This window comes from Biomphalaria glabrata, chromosome 15, assembly GCF_947242115.1.
Source record: "Biomphalaria glabrata chromosome 15, xgBioGlab47.1, whole genome shotgun sequence".
Classification (NCBI taxonomy): Eukaryota; Metazoa; Mollusca; class Gastropoda; family Planorbidae; genus Biomphalaria; species Biomphalaria glabrata.
In genome coordinates this window covers 16,730,230-16,756,092 of record NC_074725.1, presented here as the reverse complement: position 1 = coordinate 16,756,092, position 25,863 = coordinate 16,730,230, and the positions used below count along the sequence as shown (strand labels likewise).

Sequence of the window (25,863 nt, the reverse complement as noted above, 5' to 3'; positions counted from 1 at the left end):
CAATTCAGAAAGATTATTGTTTACTCTATCAATGTAATACAAATTAAAACTTTTTAAAAAAGAGGATGTCCTCCATTAGGAGAATTTCTTTTTGTTGAAGCAGTGTATTCTGCCATTTATTTGGTCTGTGTTTGTTGATTCTGTAAGCAGTTTGTGGGAAACAAGACTGCCATCTCTTTAAGTGTAACACTGACAGATGGCAATGATCTGACATTCAATGTGACCCCATTCATCATTGTGGAGGATTTAAAGAGGCAGATTTCAGACCAAATAAACTTAAAGGATGAATTTGGATTTTCTCTGTTTATGACTACATCAGATAAAGTAAGTAGTGAATACATATCAGTAAAATATTAATTTAATATTTGAAATGGTTAATTTGTTGTTTTTTAAATAGATGTTTATTTTGAACAAACAGTAATTAATAGCTTTTTTTTATTTATTGATTCTCATTTTTTTTATATAATGTTTAAATTATACTTAAAATGTAAGTAAAATTTGGCTTTAATAACAAAATTATTTCTGTTGTATTTTTTTTAAAGTGTCAAATAGATATCTCCTTTATTGATAAAGCCTTCATAAAATTCACTTTAAAACTTTTAATAAGATTTCCTTAAAAAAACTCAGATGGTTAGAGTTGAAGATGGAAGCTATGTGATGGATGCTGTGTCTCTGTCTGAGCAAGAGGCAAAAGAAGCTGGCTGTGAAGAAGAAGATGGCAATGGGAAGATGATATTCCGTAAAGAAATTTTCACCCCTTGGCATGATTCAGCGGCTGATCCAGTTGCTACTGATTTGATTTATAGCCAGGTGATAAATTTTGTCTTTGTAATGAGAATTGAAAACTGAAGTGCTTGTGTAGAACTTAAACCCTTTTTCTCACTCCACTGTAACCTAAATGTTTCTCTTTCTCCTCTCTTTTATAGTTTGTTTTGTCTACCTACAGGTCGTAGAAGGTGTCTCAACAGATGAGTACAGCACAGACCAGGTAAATACATTACAGATTAAACATTATTTGTATTTCTTGGTTTCAGTAAAAAAAATTGGCAAATATATTGTCCAATTCTTTTTTCTTTTTGTTGCCTTGCCTTACTGTTCTGTCCTTTGCTCATGATAATAACATGTTTTAGAGTAACAATTCATGATTAAGAAGACCAATTACATCTAGTTTAGACTTGAAACAAGAGCAATAGTGTGCCTTACAGAATATTTCAATTACAAGAAGGATATGAATTTGCATATGTTAGCATAAAATCATGATGACAATCACAAAGCTGTATCTTCTTGGGATAAAAACTCAGCAGGCCTGTTCTTGGTTAGTTGTCAATGAAAGTATCCACAATCAAGCTAGCTATTGCTTTGCATCTGGGCTTAGCTAATATAAAAGTATGATGTGCCACAAATATGGGTTTTCTTTTTATTTTGTTAAAAAACAACTAAAAGTAAAGGGGGAGGTGAGTCTCAGCAATTCTAAATTTCACTGTTTGATCCATTCTACTCAGCATCATTGCAGTCAGTATCAATCAAGAGCTAATTTTTTGTATACCTTGCTCTCCTCATATTGACACTTAATAAGCTTGCTCTTGATAGGTTTAGGATACCTTGAAAACTATTACTTTATTTATGTTGTAAAATGTTTTATGTTTGCTGTTTCACATCCTGTTCAAATGTGAGCAACTTAGAATAATGATTAGGCATTGTTTGTTATGAAAGAAACTTGAACAGATGCAAAATAGAGCTGTGAAATTTTTAACAAACGAATATTTACATTTAACTAGAGCATGGAATGGTTTGCATGAATCAGCTAGGAAAACCAATGAATTGGCAGAGTTAAGTCACTGATTAACATGCATTACTAGTTTGACCCATGAAAAATGTAGGATGTAATTATCTTCTCTTTTGAAGTAGCTTCTGTAATTGATAAGATTAGATAAGCAACACCAACACTTCAGGACAGAAGTCTAAAGTAATGTAGCAATAATACTAAACAAAATACTGACCTACTTACAAATAAATAAAACTTAACCTAATCAAATACTCACACAAAGATAAGTGCACATTTCTTATTCCATATGTTAGGACCAATTCTTACTAGAGCTACTTTTTCCCTAGTGCTATTAGAGCATGGAATGAGTTACCTGAATCAGGCAGAAAAAACAAAGACTTAGCAAAGTTTAAGTCACTAATTAACATGCCTAACTACATTGACACAAGGATATGAGTAATGTAATAATCTTTGCTTTTACCTGCTGCAATACAGTTGTTGGTCTAACTCAGGGGTGGGCAAATTATGGACGGCGGGCCACATGCGGCCCACCGAAATGTTTTATGCGGCCCTCGAAACACTAAATAAATCAAGCGTGCCCACACATTACATATATAAAAATGCAAATATATTAAAATAAATAATTGTAAATATCTTTAAAAATTATTGAAACTCTTGATTCTGATCACTTATAATGAAAAGGCTACAGAAACATTGTCTCCAAAAGTCCTTCTATAAAGTATGAAGTAAACGAAGATTATATTTAACAGCAATATTTCGATAAATTCAGTAAAAGACATAAGCCCAGGCCAGTATTTATTCAATGCTATGAAGAACTGTGTAGAAAGAGTTGGGTTGGCTTGTACAAGATGGCAAAGGTAACAACTGATGGAGATTTGACTGAGAAAAACATCCTTTTTAATAAAATAAAGAAAATGTCCCAACCATAAACTAGTAACTGGAAAGTTTACACAAAGATACATTAAATTAAATCAATAATGGTAACATCTTGGAATCATAAGATTTACACACAGGGCCGTCCATAGGCATAATCAAAGAATGCAGCCGCCAAGGTCCATGAGTAATGGGTCCTCGCACATGACTTCTATCTTGCTAGTTTAGAGAAGGAATAGCGAAACTTATATTCAATGCTATTGTTCGAAGTACACTAGGTCTTTAATAAATTGCATAATTTTAATTTTTTCCCTTTATTTTGTATTTTTCTATTTTATTGGGGGCCACCAAATTCACTTCGCCTATAGCCTCCAATTATCCATTGCCAGCCCTAACTGGCAGTTCCGAAAGGTACGTGAAGATTTGGAATTAAAACATTCTGATGTTCGGTAACACAGTAGCACTCGCTGGCCAATCATTAGATTAATATGGAATGTTAAGGAAGAAATCGTAAGGTTCCTTGAAGGTCATTGACTGGGACTTTGTGACTAATATTTCTAATGAAGAGTGGAAGACAGACCTCATGTTTATTCATCGGAACCATTGCAATTTGTTGTTTGCACATGAAATGTACATGCATCTTAAATCTTTTCAAACAAAGCTATTCCATTTCTTGAGGCCAGCAAGAGAAATAAAAGGTGAAAGGTGAAATTATTTCTAGTGAAATGGTTGAAAAGTACAAGACATATTTGGATTCCTTGATTGTGAAATTTTAAAGCAAATTTTAAGACGTCAAGAACTTAAAACCAATAGCCGCAGCTCACCGTTTAATGCAGAAGCTGATTCAGCTCCAGATGACATACCTCCTAGCAAATTATGACCTGAAAGAGAAGTTCCAGTCAGTTCTTTTGAGGGAGTTTCATGGGTGCTAGAAGCTGTATATCCACACTTTAAGAAACTTAAACTTTCACATTTTATGGAACCACATTCATCTTTGAACAAGCTTTTCTTTTTGTTTGAAAATTAGCAAGTGTTAGAACAGAGCGATGCTTATTGAAGTTAATTTGACAGCAGTCACAAGAATTACAACAACTAATAAGCTAGTTACATGGTTTCGGAACATTATGCACGAGAGTAAACAGTTATATACTTCATACATTTTTGGTGAAATGTTGGATGTAAATAGACAATGACAAAATAAATATATATATATGCGGCCCGCCTAGTCCCCAAATGTTATTAATGCGGCCCTCGATTGAAAAAAGTTGCCCACCCCTGGTCTAACTGAATAATTTCTCTTGTCAAACAGCCATCACATTTATTTGAAAGACTTTAAAACTCAATTGTTAAATACAATTATACCTATTGTTTCAGGAGGATGATTTAGCTATGTTTGCAGCCCAGAGATATTTCATTGAAAATGGCCTAAAGCTAGATAAAGATTCGCTCAAATCTCTCATAAATACATACATCCCTGACACTTATATTCAAGGAGAATCTGATGTCAGCCGTTGGGTCGACTTGATCTCTGTCAAGCTTAAAGATTCTTATTTCTCTAACAATATAACAGATGCTTTGAAGGTAACTGGCTGTTGTTGTACTAATTAGTGAACTATGAACTAGGCATTTGATAAGGTAATATCTCTTAGCAATTATTTTAATAAGCTAATTTAATATACTGAAGTTTAACATGTGAAGAATATTCAACTTTGTTAATAGATAATATAAGTTCAATACCTGTTTACATAATATAATTCATATAATGTTTTGGGAACTTCTTGGAATGATTCTATGTAGAAAAAAAATTCTTCTGTTAAAGTTTTCAAAAGTCTTTTGATTTTAAAAGTAGTGATTAGTTATTTTGTATCATTTTCCATCTACTAGTAGTAAAGGTTATTCAAAAGTAATTGGTTTCATGGGCCTGCATTACTATATCAAGAGGCCTGAACAAGACTCTGGCCCCAAAACCTTCCTATAGAACAAAAACTATATCTTATCTGAGATATAGGATTACTGATCTGAACCCTCCGACATGTAAAATTAGAACGAAGAAGAAGAAATTGGCCTGCTTCAATCACAGAGTGATTCTGGTTCATCTCATAGAAATGAGAAGATATCTAGGGTTGGAAAGATGTTGCCCACACATTAGTTCCCCTCAGACTTCAAGGACAAGTGTGTCAAAGGAGAGGACTCAGCATAACCACAAAACTGAAATTCTACAGTGCTGTAGTTCTCCCATCACTCTTATATGCATCAGCGTCCTGGACCCTATATTCCTGCCACATCAAAAAGTTAAAAAAAGGTCCCAACTTTGATGGGTGTGACATGTAGTCCGCATGACAGACAATCACCTCCCCAAACGACTTCTGTAAGGGAAGTTGTGTGCAAGAAAGTGCTTCCAGGGAGGTCAATACAAGCGCTATAAAGACACTCTCAAGAGCTCCTTCAAGGAATGTGATATCAACATACTCTCCATTGCTCCTCATGGCGTGAAGCTGTGAGTCTTCGAGTCTCAAAATTTGAAGCAAAAAGAGTGGCCAGGGTGAAAGAGTGCCAAACAAATAAAAAGCTGAGAGCTGCTCAGCAAGTGCCCAATACAGTTTGGAATCAGTGGCGCCACAGGTTCTACCAGGGTGTAGAACTTTGTTGTTCTTCTAGTTTTGTAACGGTGACCAGCTCCTGATTTTTTTCAGGTCTGACCCCTGAGGTCTTTCTCATGTTTAGGTATAGTCTCACAAGGCATCAGAGTTCTGGATTCAGAGTTTTTGTCTCATAGTTAGTTAGCCAGCCAAGCTAACAAGCTCTTCTTGCCCAAAGATTACTGGTTAAGGTGCCAGTTTCTCAGAACATATATATATGGAACCTCAAAGCTAATTAATAAAGTGATTTCTATCTGCATTGGCCAGGTCAAACAAGATGTGGTAAGCTATGCCAGGTATAAGTGGCCTTTACTTTTCTCTCGCTTCTATGAAGTGAGCAAGCTCAATGGACCACAGCTATCTAAGGATGAAGCACTCATCGCAGTCAACTGGACAGGGGTTTACGCTGTAGATCATGATGAACAGATTCTACTAGAGTTATCTTTCCCTGAGATCTTCAATATCACAGCAAGCAGGTATGTTCATTATTTTATTGAGAAGAAAATTTTTTTATGAAGTGCACTTCTTTTTGTGTGTTTGTGAAATGTGTTTTCTTTTAAGATAAAAAAGACTTCGTTTGATTTTAAAAATTTACTTAATTAATTTTATTAAAGCCATCAATTATCTTTTTTTTTTATTATACCGGTAATTTATATAAAAAAAAGGTCAGATTCTAAGTCATTAATTCTCATCATCTTTACCGGATACCTGTTTCATTTATAAACGCTAATCTGGTCATAGCCTCTGTAGGCCCAAAGAAATAGTGTTCAGTGACTTCAATGATGTTTTGTGGTTGTAACTTATGATATCAACACTAACTATAGTTCATTGTATATTTCAGTTTCAAGACAAGTGGCATGAGTCAAAAAGGTGTTGCACTGTTGTCTGTTGGTGGTGACATGTACACTTGCCTGACCAGTAGTGCTGATAATCTTGGAAATTTGATCAAGACATTTATAGATGGACTTAAGGAAAGATCCAAATATGCCATAGCTATAAAGTCATGTAGCTTTTCTGGTACTGTACTCAATTCAAATCAATAATTAGCATACATTATACTTGTATCTAACTTACTTCTAAATAGTGAAATAAATTTATAAATAACTAATAAAATCTCTTCAATATTAAAGAATGTTTTTAGTAATATTAGAGCCACTTAAGTATTTTAAAAAATATATATCAATATATATTGCTTTTCTTTCCAGGGTAAAAAAATATTCTTTTCTATTATTGTTTTTTTTTTTTTAGAAAACACTTCACAGTTGATATTCAAAAAAGGTGATTTCATTCAGTTGGACAACCAATCCATCAAAAGTCCAGGGACACAACCTTTGTCATACTCTGGACTAAATATGAATAATAATCAAAAAGGAAAATTCTCTACAGACTGTGTTTATATAATACCAACAATAACTAAACCCCCATTGGTGATTCTGGTAAGAATGATTTGAACTGTATATCTCTTGATGGAATAGTTATAGAGCTGATTAAAAAGTGCTCAACCCTAGTGCATAATAATCACTTTATTAAGTTTTCTATTGGAGGTGTGGTGACTGAGTGGTGAAGCACTTGGCTTCCAAATGGGGTCCTGGGTTTGGATCCTGGTGAAGACTGTGATTTTTATTTTCGGGATCTTCGGGCGTCTCTGAGTTCACCCAGCTCTGATGGGTACCTGACATTCGTTGGGGAAAGTTAAGGTGGTTGGTCATTATGCTGGCCACATGATACCCTCCTTAATCATGGGCCACAGAAACAGATGACCTTTACATCATCAGCCCCATAGATCGCAAGGTCTGAAAGGAAAATAATTTTTAAAAAAGTCTTCTATTAATCAAGTTTCATTGGACTTATTTTTTTTATATCAGATAAGCAAAGTGAAAGCTCACACTGAAACTAAGCAATGTGTGTATGGTTATGTCTGTGTTGATTGTGGCAAAATATGTAGGCTGCAGCTGGGGCTCCATAACCACATGAATTTCATTATAGCAAGGCACTGTATACATTCTAACCTCAGAATCTCCTAACTCACTGGGCCAACTCTCAGAGAGATGTTGAAGTTGGCCAATCTAATGCTACCTCTACAAAACTTGAAAAAGAAGCAGATAGTAGAAAAGTAAAGTTCCTGCCAACTGGTGTGCATCATACACTTCAACATTATGCTAGAGACTATTTCAGGTTGGTACTGAATATATTTCAATCAATTAAAATTATTTTTATTTTGCAGCTAAAGTCTATGCATCAGTTTCTAATATGAATCAAACTAGAATTATTGAGATATCAACTTTTAGTCAGTAAATTATCCAAGAAATGAACTTAGGGGACTGTCTTTTGTAAAAATAAAATCAGCTAAATGTTATGTTAAATAACCTGATATTGTTATAATAAAATTAGTTTTAATATCAGATAGTCGAAATTAGATTGTAAATGTAGATTGTTAAATGTTTTAAATTAAATAAGCACAAATTTCATATTACTATTTCTTGTTTAACATATTTATGTTTTCAGGTCTTCCAAGAAGTCTAAACAGCGCAATCAAGAACTATGGAAATATTCCAAAGACCCATTGAAAAAGCCTTTACTTAAAGATCTTATTGGACAGGAAGATCTGAGTTCCATGGCTCATGAAAGCTACATTGATATCCAAAACATTTATGCTTTTAACTTAGACTTTTTAGATAGCATTACATTAACATATTTATTGAGAACTAGATATAAAACTTGGACATGTGTATGATTCTAGTTTAATTTTAAAATGGGATTGTTATGAATGCTGTCAACAAGTATTAACCCAGTCTATTATTGGGTAACTTAGGATTGAGTAGTTCATTGACTAACAAACTATCTTAGTGTAAGTGAAAGACAGACTAAAATATCTTAAAAGCTATTTAAAAAAAATCGATTGTATTTTCTTAACTCACTTTAAGTATTTTAAAATACATGGGAGATTACCCTAGTAAAAAGACTAGGATCTCCAGTGTTTTCTTCACAGATCAAATTTTTTCCCCTGCCCTTTCTAATGTAAGTATTTGTTATAATTATACAGTAATAACACAATACAATTACAAAGGTATGGTTCAATCATCTTATTATGATTTTTAATTATTACACTTTTCATTCAAGCTTAGGTAAAGTAAAAAAAGTTCTTAAGAAATGTCATTGTGAAATAGAAAAAACTCTTAGAACTGAATGATTTTACCATTAGAGAAAAAATTATATCAGCATTGTCCACAAGAGCCTGCATGTGTAATCCAGGTCTTGTTTATGGCTTATTACATTATGTTCATTTTGTTCTCCAGGACTTCGTAAGAGAAGAAATCTACTGCATTATAATGAAGCAGCTGACTGACAACAAGAATAGGTAAGTTATCCCAAGGAACTCTAGACAGACTATGCATTGAACATTATGTTTATTTCCAACGATAAAATAGATCAATATTCACATAAGTCTAGGTGTTCTCAAAGAAATTATCATAATTGTAATTATAAAATGTATAACATAATTATCCACTTCATTGTCACTGATTTTTATAACAAAAGATTTAAATTATAAAAATAGTGATTTCTAACTGTATAAGTTCATGTACTTAATTATTAATGAGCTACTTTTTTTACTATTATTATTATTATAGCTTTTATATAGCACTACTTTCATGCTTATAGCATGCTCAGAGCGCTTTTGGTCCAATCTAATTTGTGGATCAGTGGGGGAGAGTTGGTTTTCCGTGCTGCCTTTAGGCGCTCAGTAAACACAACTCTGCCCGAGTCGGGTGTCATACCTCGAGCCCCCTTCTAGGTAGCCAAGCCAAGCCAAGTTCAAGCACACTTGGCCTCTTGACCATGCTTCTACTTATATAGATTTAGAAAGCAGATTGTTGATACAGATATTTCTAATGAATGTGATTGCATATTCATTTAAATATCACCAGTGTGAGTGAAGCTAGAGGATGGGAACTCATGTGGCTGGCAGTTGGACTGTGTGAGCCTGGCACTCTCTTGCTACAAGAATTAAACTTATTCCTGAGTTCAAGGTCACATATCAAATTAGCTGCTGAGAGCTTACAAAGGCTGGAGAAACGTAAAAAGTAATATTAGACTTATCTAAAACATAAATGCATTGAGACTTCATTATTTCAAACTATTTTATATCTGAAACAGAAAAATAAAACAAAAAGGAGTCCATTCATATATTTGTAGTTTTAATATTGTGTTATGAATGTGTATAATGAGGTTTGACTTTTTAAAATATTAAATAACAAAAATTAAAAATGTTTTTCAGGACTCCAATACTTTTATAATATAAATATAATCCAATAGATTTTTAGGAATTATTTTGGGAAATAATATGTTGTCAATTCCCTTTCATACCCTGTTATCTCAATATCTCAGATGTCATCTGGTCAGCACAGCATTCTACCGCTACCATTAATTTCTTAATTTTATATCAAATACCCATTTGAGTTTGGTGAACTCTGCCCATCCTAAAAATCCTAAAGCTCCAAATCCCAATGTTTTTCTGAGATTTTAACTCTGGACCCCTCGTTTGTAATCCTATATTTTACGAATCAGCCACCTTGCACCACATTTGGGAAACACTAATTTTAAATATGAAAGCAATTTTCCCTAACTTCCAAGACCTAATAAATTTTGAAGACCTAATAAATTTCCAAGACCTAATAAATTATTTTCATAGACCTAATAAATTTCCAAGACCTAATAAATTTCTAAGACCTAATAAATTTGAATCTTTTTTAATATTTGACTGTAGTAAAAGTACAAGGAAAGTACCTCCCCATTTAGAAGAAGTTGAAGCAGTGCAACAGAAAATGTTGAAGATTTCACACGAAGTGCACTTCCCTAATGGCAATGATGAGGTATATCACAGTTACATCTTTTGGTCAACTTTTAAATCAGTTCAAAAGTCAAAATGAAAATCTGTCATGAAATTTTAATATTAAAGTAGTATTTTAATATGTAAAGAAAAAGATAAATCTTTATAAAAATGAACTTTAAAATAAAAAGAGTGTCAATTAGAATGCCATTTAACAAAGTCGGTTCAGTTTAAATTCTGGAGATTTTTAAAAATCTCAGAACAGTAAGCCTTCACACTGCTGTATTAACTATCAGATGGGAATATAAAGTGTTTGATCACTTCGTTTTGTTGTTTATGAAAGGTACTTCTGAATTCTTCCAGACCTCTTGCCACAAGCTGCACGACCTTGATAGGCAAACTTCACTTAAAGTAATTGTATCAATTTTTTTGTAGTCTTATTCTTTTTTTCCCAGACATTTGAGATTGATTCAAGCACCACAGCTGCTGATCTGTGCCAGGAAATTGCCAAGCATCTAAGGTTGAAGTCAGTTGAAGGCTTCAGTCTTTACATCCAGATAGGAGATAAATGTGAGTCAAATAAAAATCCCAGTTTTGTTTTTGGCTGTATAGACTGTCTTACCTCTACTGCTGATTGGTGCAGAGCAGTCTCCATAGGTTTTAGGGTTAATGTCAGCTGATGCTTCTTTTTATTTATCACTTGGGTATAATTGTCTGTCAACTTTGATGTCACAAATGGTGTAAGGTACAAGTCTTTCATAGAATTTCTCAGTTATTGAGATCACCATAAAATTCATAGTCCAAGTGCCTATATAGTTTTAGGTCAAGGATTCAAATCCTTACAAGTTTTTTTATTTTGATGTACCCCTCTCCTCCCCCCTGCCTTTTTCTTATCTCAGTATTTTAAAGGTGGGAAAACTTGTTTGATGGATTTGTTTAGCTAACCACTATTTTTTTTCCTGTGTGGTGATTTGATTAAGAAGTGATAAAACAAGAGAAAGTGCTTTCATACATTTTTTTTTTACTTTTCCCTCTGAAATGTCTTAATATAGTTTGTTATGACATTAGAATGCTGATGTTCTTCTAGTGTGAGGCAGCTAAAAGTAGGCAATGTCTTTGATACAAGAATCTTGTTTGATTGCACATTTTAGCAAACTGCATGTTTGTTTGTTGCAGCTTACAGTATACCAGGTGAAAGTTATTACTTTGACTTTTTGAGATCTTTAACTACTGAAAACAATGCCAAGTCCAAGTCTCAGAAGAAAGGTAGCTTTGTATTGTACATATAAAGAACAGAACAGCTACTTACATTTCATTAATGCAAATCACTTGTAAGATATGAAAGTAGTTGTAAGGCAAAGATGATCAAATTATCATGTTACTTTCATTTTTCTTGAACTTTTCTTGTCTGAAAAGCTATGCCATTATATATTGTTATGACTTTGCCATGCCCACCGCCATCCAAGATAGTGCAGAAAGAAGGTGCGCACTATCTGTGACTAAACAAGTCGGATGTTGACATTAGGACTAACGATTTCCGCCCAAGTAGAGAGCCAATATGGAGATGCTGTACTCAAGGCAGATGCCCTTTGTGTTTGTCATGTCTCTATGTAAATAAACGTCTATGTCCTCGTTGAGTTGCCTCACTTAAGTTATTACAATTGGTTGTCAGAAGTGGGATTATAGGCAACTCAACGAGAGGAGGTAGGATTTACAATGGCAGCTTTGAAACGATTAGACCAACTCTCAGTTAGAGAGCTTAGGAAGGAACTTCGTAACTGATATGAAATAATTGGTGGTACCAAGGAGGTGCTTACAGCTCGTCTCCGGCAAGCCTTGATAGATGAAGACGAAGATCCAGATACCTACTTATTTGAAATTGAACCGGAGATTTATGAGCTTATTGGAAAAATAAATGAAGCAATGTGTGAACAAATTAACAGTATGGGGAACAAGGTAGATAAAATGGTGTCTCGAATGAAAGAAGGGGTAGACTCGTTGGTAAAGGAGCAGTTGCCTGTAGACTCGTTGGTAAAGAAGTTGCGTGGTCAAGACTGTGGCTGCACAAACAGTGGTGACGGAGACGCTGGGAATTGGAGCGCCGTCTGTGTCTGTGTTGTGGGCAAGTCTTGTGGTTGTGACTTTCAAGACGAGAAACGTGACAATGATTGCTGTGATGATCTCAACGAGATGTACCGAATCGAAGGGAAAGAGACAAATGAAGAAACTGAAGACTGTTACGTGCCTGAAGCGATTGTTCATGTTGTACCTGTTACCAGTACCTTAACTGAAGTCTGTTATGAGCCTGAAACTTTTGTTTCTGGTATACCTGCAACGAGCCGGACAGATCAAGACAATGTTGGGTCTGCGTTCAAACCTGTTGCTATGGACCTTAAAGACCTCTGTTTATCTGTCAGTACCTTTGATGAGAACTCCAACCATGAAAGCCTTAAGACCGTTTCTGATTCCTTGCCTTGGATGTCGTCGAGTGAAGCTGCGAATGCGGGCCCCAACAATGGCCGAGGCAGAAACAACGAATTTGACTTTGGCCGCGGCATAAAAGAGAACTCCATACTTGACAACTGCATCCAGAAGTTTACCATGAATTGTACGTGCGGCGCATCACACATAGAATTTAGATGCCAAAAAACCACCAACAGGGCATATGTACTTCTACCATCATCATCGGCATTGGCATAGATGAATGTCAATCGGACTACTCTAAATCTGAGCCGTCAAGAGGAAGACATGTTCCACTTGAAACTGAAGAGACCTGTATTCTGGACGTGAAACTGTTGTCTGAGGATGACTGCGGTGCATTGGACTTTGTTTGCAACATGGCTGCAAGCGAACCTGCAGCTCCCTTGAGAGGCGTCTGTCGGGAAGGTCTGCTGAGACAGCGTGTCCGATCAACGGCTGTGCTGAAGAAAACAGTGCTCGACCCTATCTCTTTGTGTGGCAAACAGCCACATCATTATCGCAACAACAGCCTGGTCAACTGGAGAAAGAGAAAGCGGCACTGGAAGAAAACAATGCGGATGGCCTCGTGGGGAACACGCTCCCTGCCGCCTGTGGCTCCCACTGATTGACCTCCACCTGAACTGTCAAACCTCAGCTGCACTGTTTCTTTTCGGGACAAAAAGTGCTAAGACGGGGGCAATGTTATGACTTTGCCATGCTCACCGCCATCCAAGATAGTGCAGAAAGAAGGTGCGCACTATCTGTGACTAAACAAGTCGGATGTTGACATTAGGACTAACGATTTCCGCCCAAGTAGAGAGCCAATATGGAGATGCTGTACTCAAGGCAGATGCCCTTTGTGTTTGTCATGTCTCTATGTAAATAAACGTCTATGTCCTCGTTGAGTTGCCTCACTTAAGTTATTACAATATGTTCATTTCTTGCTTTTGTCTTCCTTGCACTTGATTTACTGTTCTTTAAAACAAACATGGCTTCCTGCTGGATGAATCATTAAAAATCTAGATGCAGAAATGTGTCTTATGCCACTTTTAATCCTTTATTAATGTAAGGCAAACTCTTAGGTGCAATATTTTCTGAATTAATGTTCCAACAATGTTCATTGATTAAGGGGAACAAGGAGCCTCCACTGTGTCATATGAACTATTATTTCAAAAGAAGATTTGGGTGGAAACTATACCAGGTGATGATCTCCAAGCAGATTTAATTTTTCATTATAATCAGGTTAGTGTTAATCAGAATCTTACTGAGCTCATTTTGTTTTTTTAAATATACATTAAAAATAAAATATGTTGTTTTAATTATAGCTATATTATGTATCCATTTATTATGAGCTTAATGCACATTTAGTTGCAAATTTGAAATAATTTACTTGTTATATTTTTACTAATATTTAATATCAATCTGATGAGGTTATGAATTTGGTACTGGTGTCAGGGTTTGTTTTATGCCTTGGCCCATTTACCTGGGCTCCTGACATTCTCTCAATTAAAATGTGATAAGTGAATATCAATGAAATGACTAGATAACTCATTTTGATGTACAGATGGAATATTTAATACAATGGGTATTTACAGTTTATGTAGAAGATGATAATGATTGTATTAATTAAACTTAATGATATGAATAATTTTTAAAAAATTCTGGTGATATCAACCAAGATTGTAACAACCAATTCACACATAGTGGTTTAACAATTCAATCTTACTATAACTGTTAGACTATTGAGTATCCACCGTCTTCCACAACTTTGGCTCACTGTAACACAACTCCAACACTGGCACCCTATTAGAAATAAACACAAAACTCACCCTCCACTAGAATATAACTTAATAATAAAAACATTCTTAATATCTTTGACTTTATATCAGATGTTTCCCACATACTTCAAAGGCCACCACAAGTGTAACAAAGAAGAAGCTGCCCAGCTTGGTGCGCTCGTATACAGAGTGATGAATGGAGAGGATGAGTCCAACCTTTCACAATTTCCGTAAGTCCACCTGTAGCAGTTTATGTACCAGTAGGTAAAACTTGAATACAAGGCACCTCATACATGAATCATGTTTTTTTTTTAAGTAACCACAATGTTCAGATTGACACAGACAGAGTGAGTTGAATTAAACCTTGTAAATGTAGAGAGCAGCTGTTCTCTGCTTTCTTTCTAGAGAAAGGACTTTCTATAATATTTATGTTGTATGTTAAGAGTGTTTGCTCAATATTTGAGTTAGTTTTTTATAAACTTACTTTTTTTTTTCAGAGAGATTTTGAGTGAACTTATGCCCATTGACCTCATGTGTGAACAGCCAACTCAAGAGTGGACTGATGTAAATATTTGTTAGATTGGCTTTACTTAACTGACATAGCACTTTAATGTATTTTTTCTTTACTATTCTTGGAATTGCTTTATAAAAATGATTTGTTTTTCTCTGAACTTTTCAACATGAAACTTGAACTGATCAATTTCATTTCTTTGTCTTCAGCAAATCATTTCAGCCTTTCACAAGTACAAAGGTAAAAATAAGGAAGGAGCAACAGTAGAGTTTCTAAAGATAATGTCCACATGGGGTACATTTGGCTCAGAATTTTTTGAAGTCACAGTAAGTTAAATCTATACTTCTGCTTTCTAATGCCAACATGAGGTACGCTTGGTACAGTTGTGTAGTCTTTTGTAGTTCAATGTCATTTTATCATTACTTCAAATCCTTCTGATAAAAAAAGAAACACAACATATAGTGAAAGCCTTTCCACTTTAAAAATGCATTTTAGATAAAATACTAACTTGGGTTCTTTGAATTAAACCTTTTGAATTAGTCCTAGTTTTTTTAAATATCATCTACTGATATCAAACAATGATATGCCAATGCTTTGAGTTGATCTTTATTCTTGTAATTCTTTTGACTTTGCAGCAGGTTTCTGAAAGCAATTTGCCTGGGAAATTAATTCTTGCCATCAATGAAAATGGTGTACACTTACTAGACTTAAAAACTAAGGTAAATTCAAGCATTATTTGTCATTTTCAATATGCTATTTCAGTAAGTGATCAACTTTAATTGACTTGGAATGACTTTAATTCTCTCATGCCATTCAGGACATTTGGTGGCAAGCGATCTCCTTAAAAATTGGACTCCATCAATTTTATTTGCAGCCTCTTCCCAAATGGTTTCCAGTATCCTGAGAGTCTCCATGAAAGTGTTGTGCCTTGTCATACCAAGGTCCCTGTTTTGTGTTTTTTTTCTCCTCGATTTGGCCTCCATGTTAATGCTATTCTTGACACAGGCAATTCATTCTGTCAAAGGACAAGTCCTGCACACCTTGATCATGTGAAACTCAGTCACAACCTTGCTTAGTGTTTGACTGCCTGTTAAGCATAGACTTTCATCTGTTTATGACCCTATCTCTGTATTGGTAATCTAAAATACACCAAGAAAAGTGACTCTTAAAATCCATCTTAGCCATTGCTGCTAAGTGCTAGTGCTTATCTAAACCGCATTGATCTTTTCATAAAACTACTCTCGCATAGGACTAACAAAGTTGCCTTCAACTATTATATAAAATTTTTTTAAAGCAATATTTATAGCAGTACTGTATATAAGGGCATTTAGTAATTTATCAGCAAAAAAAAATTTTTTAAGCATTTTTAGGTTTACAGCAAAGTATTTAGTTTTTATCAATATATATCAATTTATGAACAAAATTAATTGCAGTCCTAGAAAACAATTAGGTCTGTCGAACACCTCTGCACTGTGTCATGAGTAAATTATGTTAAAATGGAGGCAACAACTTAACTTCAAACTAAAAGTTGAACACAAGGCCAAGGCAAACAATGAAATGAGATAATCAAGAGTGATTTTGATTCAAAACATTTAATTCAATAATGAAGGGAATCTATCTATGTCATAGCTAAACAAATACCTAAGTCCTAAACATCTCAATAGACAAAACTTTACTGTCTCTAAAGATGCTAATATATGAACTGTTCATTCCATCTCTAACCCTAGTCCCTGATTGTATTATGAACTATTGTTAATTTGCTATGTAAAACAAACCTGAAATAAACAAAATAATTGATTCTTAACTTTTCATGCCAAATTCCTTATTCTAAAAGAGCATAGCCTAACAGAAATTTTTTGTCCATTGCACAGATCTTCCCAAATCTATATTTGTACCTGGTCACATACTTTAAGCTTATGTAATTACACTTTTTGACATGCATGATTCTAATATTTGTTCTTTTTACTTTTCAGGCACAGCACATGAGATATCCTTTGTCTAAAATTTCCAGTTGTAAAAGTGATGATTCATCATTTTTTATAGTTTTAAAAAGCAGTCTGGATACTGATGTGGAGTTTAAATGTCTGACTAAAATGGTAATAACTTTGAAATTTGTTGTTGAATTCAAGACAGATTTATTTACACAATGCATGCAACCCAAATACCTTGCTTAAAAATGGCCTAAAATCATATTTACTCTAGATTGGAGAATTTGGCTGGACTCCCTCAGGACTTAAGCCTAAGAAACAACCAGCAGCCATCCATTCAATTCTTTTAGTTGATTTCTCTTTGTCATATATATTACTGGTTCATTAAAGGGAAAAAGGGATCCAGTATAAACTTTTAAATGCTTTAAATCATGCTTTGATTTAGTCTGTTATAACAAAGCCCTTTTACTCACTTAAAGAATTAACAATTGTGATACATGAACGCACACAACAACAACAAAAAAAAAAAAAAAAAAAAAAAGCCTCATAATTGTTAATTTTTTTTTTAAATTATATTTGGTACATCTCTTTTATTATGAGACTTGTTATATTTTATTTTCAATTCATAGTTTTCTTTTTTATTATCAAAAGGGATACAGAATGCAAGATCTTTTATCATCTTATATGAAACTAATCAACTAGTCAAAAAATAAATTAACACAAGCTTTAGTTTGGAACCTCCAGAGGAGAACATCCACATTTTGATCTACTAATAAGTGCTGATTTAGTTTTAGTTGATCTGTGAATAGAAAACTTAGAAAAGCTGAAATTGTTTCAGATTACTAGTATCATATCTAAAACATACCTGTTATTAGTTGAATAATGTCATGGCCTGAATTGTGCCGATAGGCCTAAAATCCAAAATCCAATCATACCATTACTAAGCAAATTATTATAGCTTTTCTTGTACCTAAAACTGTATGCAGACATGTATCTTCTTCTTTTAATTATGTTCTTTTTTCAAGAAATGTCTTGAATTTATAAAATAACAGTTTTTAACCAAATTTGTCTATGATTTAATACATTTTGGTTAATGTTTAAAATTTTGCTTTATTGTCATGAAGTTGCTTAAATTTTATTGTATTCAAATCAGGCATCAACTTTGGCATTATTATAAAAAGCCTAGTATGGTTTTAAAATACTGATTTAATATGATAAAAATTTGCTTTTATACAAATATATTTAAATACCGGTACCTATTTATTATATTTTGTAAATATTTATAGCAGTTTTTATTAGCCATTTATTAAGGGTAATTAAAAAAATGTTATGAAAGTTACTTTTAACTTTTCCTTGTTGCAAATTGGTATAAAATTTATTTGAATGATCGTATATAAATTTATGGATATTAGCCTAAGCCTTAATATATTAAATAAAGAGTATGCACAGATTCTACAATATTTAGGTTGATTGACTGCCTGGTCAAATGATATGTACTTTGTGCTGTCAACTAGTTCAAACCTTGCCCTCTTCCATCCCCTGCCATCCTGCAGGAGTTTTGGACTAGGACATATTAATCTCTGAAGGAATGTCTGAAACTTATACAACAAAACTAAGACTGCTGAATACTGGTAGTGTTTAAAAATGTTGTATCATTTCAGATTTTATACTTATTTCCATTTTACAATTCATGATTTAAGAAGATATTTGGAGGTTTAATAATATTACATTAAAAATTGTTTAAACCTTTGAATGAAACCTTCTCTCATCAAATTAAACTAAAAAAGCTTATTATGCTTAAATATTTTGTATGAGCATTTAAAGAATCTTTTACAGAATTATTGCATCTTTATATTTGTTAGTAATGGTAAACGCTTTTTTTTATGCTCTCGATAAGTGTCTCACGCTAATTTATTTTCAATGTTGTATTTTAAGCTACAATAATTTAAATTAATTTAAGGTATCTAACTGAAAAATGAAATTATTGTAAATTCTGTCTTTCATCTTTATTATGTGATATTAAATTAAGATTACGCTCATCTTTAATTTTAACAAGAATTTTGTGATAATTTGAGTGCTTTCTTATTGAACTATTTAGATGAAGAAGAAATAAATTCAAGAGATGTAAAAAATGTGTGAAATGTTTTTATTTTCCTAAACAAAACAGTATCAAACAATATATTTCAACTACAATCCATATTATACAATTCAACATATATATATATATATATATATATATATATATATTATAGCCACAGCATACATCTTCTAATAAAGATTATCCTGTACAAAGTAACATAAAACGTTTCTATATAAAAAATACTAGTAACTGAATACAAAACTTTCAAAGTACATTTAAATGTACTTCACCACCTATACAAGAAGTCACTTATTCTGTATCTAGAGTATCTCCTTTAAATATAAACAGTATACAATCCCTGAAGTAACAGTACAAAAGCCTAAGATAAATGATTAACAGATCTATTAGGGCTTGGTTTGCCAAAATTGATTTCAAAACTCAATTTTTAAGAGCAGATACCATCAGATTTCAAGTTTGAAACATTCATTTTTTTTTTAGCTGTAAGCACCTATTGTTTTGGTATAGGGCTAATAATATTTACTTTTAGAATTACAATTAATTTCTAACTTTTCTAATATCACAAATGAGCAGATTCAGAACAGGATCACAATAGCTATTGGGTATCATGATGACCAACTGACCACTGTAAAAAAATGCAAACTAAGGCTTTTTGGTCCTTATAGGGCTTGCAAGGGAATATTCAGATATGTAACGACTACCCTGATAGCAAAGATTTTGGGCCCAGTAAGGGCCCCAACTGGGCAAGCCCATGCTAACCATATGGGCCCCAAGTGGGGGATGAACGTTGGCCCCAACGGGTGCCCTTAGGGCTGAGTCTGGGCTCAGTCAGGGGGCCCAGAAAATCCCAGTGTTAAACCCTTGTGGGGCCAGTAAGGGGAAGGACGTGTGGGCCCCAACAGGGTAAGAGATACTTGGCCCTTTGGGGACAATTAATGAAAGCCCAATTAGGGCCCTTAAGGGTCTATTCTGGGCTCAGTTAGGGGGCCCAGATAAAACCCTGACAAAACCCTCATGGGGCCAGTATGGGGCAAACATTGAGGGGCCAGAAAGGGCTAACCACATGGGCCCCATTTGGGGGATGAACGTTGGCCCAAATGGGTGCCCTTAGGGCTGAGTCTGGGCTCAGTTAGGGGGCCCAGATGAACCCTTGATGGAACCCTCATGGGGCCAGTATGAGGCAAACATTGAGGGGCCAGAAAGGGCTAACCACATGGGCCCCATTTGGGGGATGAACGTTGGCCAAACGGGTGCCCTTAGGGCTGAGTCTGGGCTCAGTTAGGGGGCCCAGATGAAGCCCTGATGGAACCTCATGGGGCCAATATGGGGTAATTATTGAGGGGCCAGAAAGGGCTTACCACATGGGCCCAATTTGGGGGATGAACGTTGGCCCAAACGGGTGCCCTTAGGGCTGAGTCTGGGCTCAGTTAGGGGGCCCAGATGAAGCCCTGATGGAACCCTCATGGGGCCAGTATGGGGTAAACATTGAGGGGCCAGAAAGGGCTTACCACATGGGCCCCATTTGGGGGATGAACGTTGGCCCAAACGGGTGCCCTTAGGGCTGAGTCTGGGCTCAGTTAGGGGGCCCAGATGAAGCCCTGATGGAACCCTCATGGGGCCAGTATGGGATAAACATTGAGGGGCTAGAAAGGGCTAACCACATGGGCCCAATTTGGGGGATGAATGTTGGCCCAAACGGGTGCCCTTAGGGCTGAGTCTGGGCTCAGTTAGGGGGCCCAGATGAAGCCCTGATGGAACCCTCATGGGGCCAGTATGGGGTAAACATTGAGGGGCCAGAAAGGGCTAAACACATGGGCCCCATTTGGGGGATGAACGTTGGCCCAAACGGGTGCCCTTAGGGCTGAGTCTGGGCTCAGTTAGGGGGCCCAGATGAAGCCCTGATGGATCCCTTATGGGGCCAGTATGGGGCAAACATTGAGAGGCCAGAAAGGGCTAACCACATGGGCCCCATTTGGGGGATGAATGTTGGCCCAAACGGGTGCCCTTAGGGCTGAGTCTGGGTTCAGTTAGGGGCCCAGATGAGGCCAGTAAGAAATGACACTGAGCTCTAGCTGAAATGGCATAAAATGACATAAATAATTACATAAACAATTTACTAGTTGAAATTAATAGTTTATTGCATTATAAAATGTTAATGTTAGCAACTATTTAAAATAATTAAAAATACCGGAATACACTAAAAAACTTATTTTTAAAGTAAAAGCAATACCTGTAGCAAAGATTTTAACTGTGAAAATTGATCCTATAATATTTTAGTGTACTATGGAAAATGCATTGAGTCAACAAAAAAGTTGTGAATGATAACATGAAAATCTATAACAAATTTATAAAGAACATAATTCAGGATCATCTACAGAAAGTATAAGTGCTGTATAAAAATTATGTTTAAAGCAAACAGTTTTGACAATCATAAAAACAAAAACAAAAAACAACTTAGCTTTTGTAATTATGTAAAAAAAATGTAAAAAAATAAAAGTAACAAAAAAAGTATTGAGTTGGTGGAATGTAAGCAATATGTACACTGAAATAAGTAAAAGCATATTCATTTAAATATTAATTGTAATAACAAATTGCTTAAAATGGCAAATTAGAAATAAGTTTTTAAAATATGGATGCTTATATTTTTAAAAATACAATAAGTACTTATTATACCATAAAATTTTAAAAAAATATAATGGCTACCAAATTTATGAAATTTTAACATGTACAAAAGCTTGAATAGCCTATACAGAAACCTATAAATTATATATAGAATGTAATTCAGAATTATCTAAACAAAGTATGAGCCTGCTGTATGTAAATTGAAAAGCAAACTGTTTTGACAATCATGAAACAAATTTTTTTTTAGATTATGTTGTACCGGTAGTTCTAAAGAAAAAATGACCAAAACAAAAATTTTGTGCCATGTCCAGTCCAGCCAAGTTATAATCCATACTATTGTTCTCTTAATGCTGTTTTCACTGGATAGATCTGTAATATATAAGATGTGATAAGTATGATTCTGCTGACACATAAAATAAATAAATAGCTGAATTATTGTTTCACATTAGGTACTTCGATAAAAATTTCAAAATGATCACAATGCAATGGAACCTATTTAGTTAGATAGAGCTTGAGAAATGCTTTCCAATGATACCAATTTTATATTGCTGAGTTAATTGTGGGGGAAGTTATTAAATTTTTAGTGGCCAAAAATTAGCCTTCTTTAGCCTTTGTAAATAAATAAAAAATCTGACCGAAACAACTGACAGTTGAACTTAAATTAACTGTATTATAAAAAGTCTTAAAGATATGGGGTTGAAACTTCACATTCTTTTACATTAACCAGTATTCTGTTAAAATAAATTAAAAAAATAAGACCAAGCAATAAAATCTTTGAAAAAAAGTTAATATATAAAAAAAGCCTTCGACAAAAAATAAAAATATATGTGATTTTGTCATCATATGAGCCCAAAAAATCACAAATAAAACAAATCAGAGATCTGTATTGTGTTTTATTTTGTTTAATTATAATTCTACTGTATTTAAATAGCTATTTATATGCATCAGATAGATAATTCTTATAAATTATAAATGAAAATAGCACTGCGCAGAAAAATATTTCCTAAAATTTAATGACTATAAGTTTCATAAACTTCATAAAAAAACAGTTTTAACCTTTTTGTAGAGCACTGGCAATTAATCATTTTAAAATGCCTTAATTTAAATGCTTTAAAAATTAGATTGTAAATGAAAAATTTCTTGCTTCGGACAATAAAATAAAAAAGAAACCTTGCGATTTTTTTAGAAGTTATTAAAAGATTTTTTACTTGAATTTTTGTGCAATAATAGCTCATCATTTTAAAAATATAATGTACTCATTTATTAACTATTAATTTACATGTATATTAATAGAAAAAAACAACACACAGAAAAAAAAATTAATTATTAGTTCGCTGAGCTAAAAATATGAAAAAAAAATTGTAATATTTAATATTATTTTTTAAAGTAATTAAACTTTTACTTTAAAATTTGCAGATTACAAAGTCATTTTAATAAAGACACATTCCCTCTCCATAATCTAGCATTCAAACACTATAAAAGTTAATCTAAATGAAAAATTCCTATGTGTGCTTCTAAAAATAGCTTGTGATAGACAGAAATTGACCATTTCCAGTAAATCACAGTGTTGGTTGTTACTAAAAATAGATTTTAACCATCAACTTTGAAAATTAATATCTAAAGCTAAAGAGTGCGCCAAGCTACAAAGTTCAAACTTAGCACACAGATATATATTAACATGCTAAATTCAATAGAATTAGTGAGATTGTTGTAACCATAAACACTTTTATTTTATTTAAAAAAGAAAATTTTACCCTTCTTTGTCTTTGTTAATTTTAATATCAAATATCTTTAAAGTGCGCCAAGAGAATTTAATGAAATTTGAAATATTTCATAATATGATAAATTATTGTAGCAAACAGCATTGTCGTAACTTTTATAGGAAAAAAGTTGTAAAAATGTCAACTGTCATATAAACTTTTGTTAAGAAAAATTTAACAGATTGGCTTCAAAAGCAAATAAAAATGATCTCTGATATCTTATGTTTACAAAAAGTAATCATAATTAGTCCTCAAATCAAATACAATATGCTAAAACTTTGATGGAAATGACCACCCCTAAAAAAAGGGTAAAATGTGCTGACACACTTTTCAGCCATTTTTTGGGAGAAAAAAAATTGATCTAGGTAAGTTTATCGAAGTACCTATTCACATAAATGATATTTTACATCCTAAATCCTACAATATAATATGGCCTTACCAAATTTTCATGAGAATCTTCATCCTTCAGTTTCACTTCTATTTCCAACAGTGATACATTATTTGCCATTGGGAAATTTGCTTCATACCCAATCCTGATTGTATTTATCTCTGCTTCTTTTAATTGCTTTCAATTGAAAATGAGTCTGTACTGCACTCAAATCTTTTCTCCAGTATCTCTAGAACATGTTCTGCAGACAGAAAATAAAATAAGTATTAAATAAATTTTACAAGTAAATCTAGACTGCTAATATAAATTATTCAGGAAATCTGGATCATCAGATTTGTATACAACATTTTTGGCTTGAAAATATTGTAAAAAAAAATTACCAGTTTGATCAATAACATCAATGGAGCTCTTGTCTCAACTTGAGTCTTGACTGAAAGTTATTTTCCAACATGGTCCACCTTGAAGAATATGAAAAAATATTAGTATAGTAGCCTAAGTATAGTAATAATTTTTTTAAACTTAATCAATTGGTAATTATAATAAAATTGAATAGTAATAATACTTTATATTTTAAATTAAATACCTGTACTCATTGACTCTTGGACAGATCCAGCAAGAAGTGATCATAGTGATGCCATCATTCTTTCACTTGGTTCCGAGAGTCTGAAAATCATTTTTTTTAACATTTCAATTTTTTAAAATCAAAGTCACACTTGAGAAATATTAAATACATAGATCTACATAAGGCATAAGCAATATAAAGATAAATTATAAATTCTGCACAACATATTGAATGACAAGATTATTTACTAGTTTCAGTATAGTAGATCTATAATCTATATTTCTATAACATTGTTAGATTTGCTTCTACAAAAAAGTATACAAAAATGTATTTATAGGCCTACATTTTGCATTTAAATTGAAAATAGATCTCAAGAACTCACGTATTTTAAAATATTAATTTTAATGGTTGAAGAATTTGGTTTTACTATCTTTTCTAAATTGACTTTCTAAATCTAATCTATTAAGGTTCTAATAAACTGTGAGACACGCCACGGGATTCGAATGATTATAGACTAATTATTTCAAACGGCTTTCCTTGCGTCACTTAAAATAATTATTTGTGCCTAGTGACGGCCTAGTCTGACTAGACTTAAACTTAAACCAAAAAAGCACATTCACAAACAAAAATGACATTAAAATTAAATGTAGATATAGAATAATCTAGATTCTAGATCTAATCTACTTTAATTTATCCAGACTTAATCTCTATAAATAAGTAGATCTATAAAATAATAAAGTAGATCTAATTGTCTAATAAAATAAAAAGTACCTTTGCTTGAAGCACACATTCCAAAGTTGTTAGAATAGAGTCGAGTTAATCACAAATCAACACAATCTTGAAGTAGATCTATGAGTACTATGACTGGAATGGGATGGTCATGGTGTTTGGTTCTGGCGCTATTTTTCTTAATGATGCAATAGGCTGTAGCCTATCATGTAGACCTGTCTCTGGTTGGTCAATGAGGTAGTTCCGAATTCCCCCCGAGTCACGTGGTTGTGTGTATACAACGCGCACCGTGCTTAGTTTTAGTTAGTTTGTAGTGGGAATCTGAAGCGTTATAAGTCAATATTTAGTAGTTTCAATTTACTCATTAGCGCTAAACTATAATTTGTTAATAACAGGAGAATCTAGAGATACATTTTTTTAATAGTTTCAACTAAAACAAATAGTTAAACCTTTGATAGAAGGTACCGAAGCGTTGGCCTATAATCTGCCATACTGAGATCAAGATTACTTGATCTACAATGAATGACTACACTTACAGTTCTTAGGATTCGGGTAACCAGTCCTAGAAAAAAAAAGTAACACTTTCATCCCCCCCCCCTTTTTTTTCCTCTCTGCCCAAAATTAAACAAGCTTGAACTTGAGTAGAACACTAAAAGTTGGACAGCAGACCAGTGTGTATTGGTCAGATAGCTCTAGGGCTAGTGTGTAGTCGATATGTCGACTAGTTGTTAGAAAAGATAAAAGGACTTCCATGAGTTTTCCTTGTGCGTAATAGGCTTCAGTTGTTTAGCGAACAAATAACACATCTGATAGTCAAGGATAAATCTAGATCTACTCTTACAGTTACACAAGCCAAATGTGTCTTACCCCGCCCTTTCATTGTTAAATTTGCTCTCTGAGT

At 33.6% G+C, this 25,863-nt stretch overlaps 1 protein-coding gene and 1 long non-coding RNA gene across 3 annotated transcripts in view; one reads left to right on the top strand and one right to left on the bottom strand.

Annotated features, from left to right (window-relative positions):
* LOC106055745 (myosin-VIIa-like) overlaps positions 1 to 18,935 on the top strand; it is a 48,207-nt gene extending 29,272 nt beyond the window's left edge. The window contains exons 24-45 of one of the 2 annotated variants that reach the window (XM_056012487.1): positions 151 to 324; positions 628 to 810; positions 947 to 988; positions 4,034 to 4,240; positions 5,566 to 5,774; positions 6,140 to 6,315; positions 6,547 to 6,734; positions 7,313 to 7,473; positions 7,804 to 7,934; positions 8,222 to 8,316; positions 8,595 to 8,656; positions 9,225 to 9,380; positions 10,064 to 10,169; positions 10,582 to 10,696; positions 11,303 to 11,392; positions 13,716 to 13,828; positions 14,476 to 14,594; positions 14,862 to 14,928; positions 15,085 to 15,201; positions 15,511 to 15,594; positions 16,849 to 16,971; positions 17,455 to 18,935. In XM_056012487.1, the coding sequence (XP_055868462.1) occupies positions 151 to 324; positions 628 to 810; positions 947 to 988; positions 4,034 to 4,240; positions 5,566 to 5,774; positions 6,140 to 6,315; positions 6,547 to 6,734; positions 7,313 to 7,473; positions 7,804 to 7,934; positions 8,222 to 8,316; positions 8,595 to 8,656; positions 9,225 to 9,380; positions 10,064 to 10,169; positions 10,582 to 10,696; positions 11,303 to 11,392; positions 13,716 to 13,828; positions 14,476 to 14,594; positions 14,862 to 14,928; positions 15,085 to 15,201; positions 15,511 to 15,594; positions 16,849 to 16,971; positions 17,455 to 17,505 (2,769 nt within the window). In that variant the 3' untranslated portion in view covers positions 17,506 to 18,935. Of the gene's footprint in view, positions 1 to 147; positions 325 to 627; positions 811 to 946; positions 989 to 4,033; positions 4,241 to 5,565; positions 5,775 to 6,139; positions 6,316 to 6,546; positions 6,735 to 7,312; positions 7,474 to 7,803; positions 7,935 to 8,221; positions 8,317 to 8,594; positions 8,657 to 9,224; positions 9,381 to 10,063; positions 10,170 to 10,581; positions 10,697 to 11,302; positions 11,393 to 13,715; positions 13,829 to 14,475; positions 14,595 to 14,861; positions 14,929 to 15,084; positions 15,202 to 15,510; positions 15,595 to 16,848; positions 16,972 to 17,454 lie in introns of both variants that reach the window. The other variant, XM_013212167.2, reaches the window with a different exon arrangement.
* A 2,251-nt stretch (positions 18,936 to 21,186) lies between these two features.
* On the bottom strand, positions 21,187 to 24,316 carry LOC129923042 (uncharacterized). The gene is made up of 4 exons (XR_008774965.1): positions 24,255 to 24,316; positions 24,052 to 24,129; positions 23,723 to 23,912; positions 21,187 to 21,892 (listed from the first exon to the last, which is right to left on the bottom strand). It is a non-coding gene; the product is annotated as an uncharacterized LOC129923042 (long non-coding RNA).
* Positions 24,317 to 25,863: the final 1,547 nt, after the last annotated feature.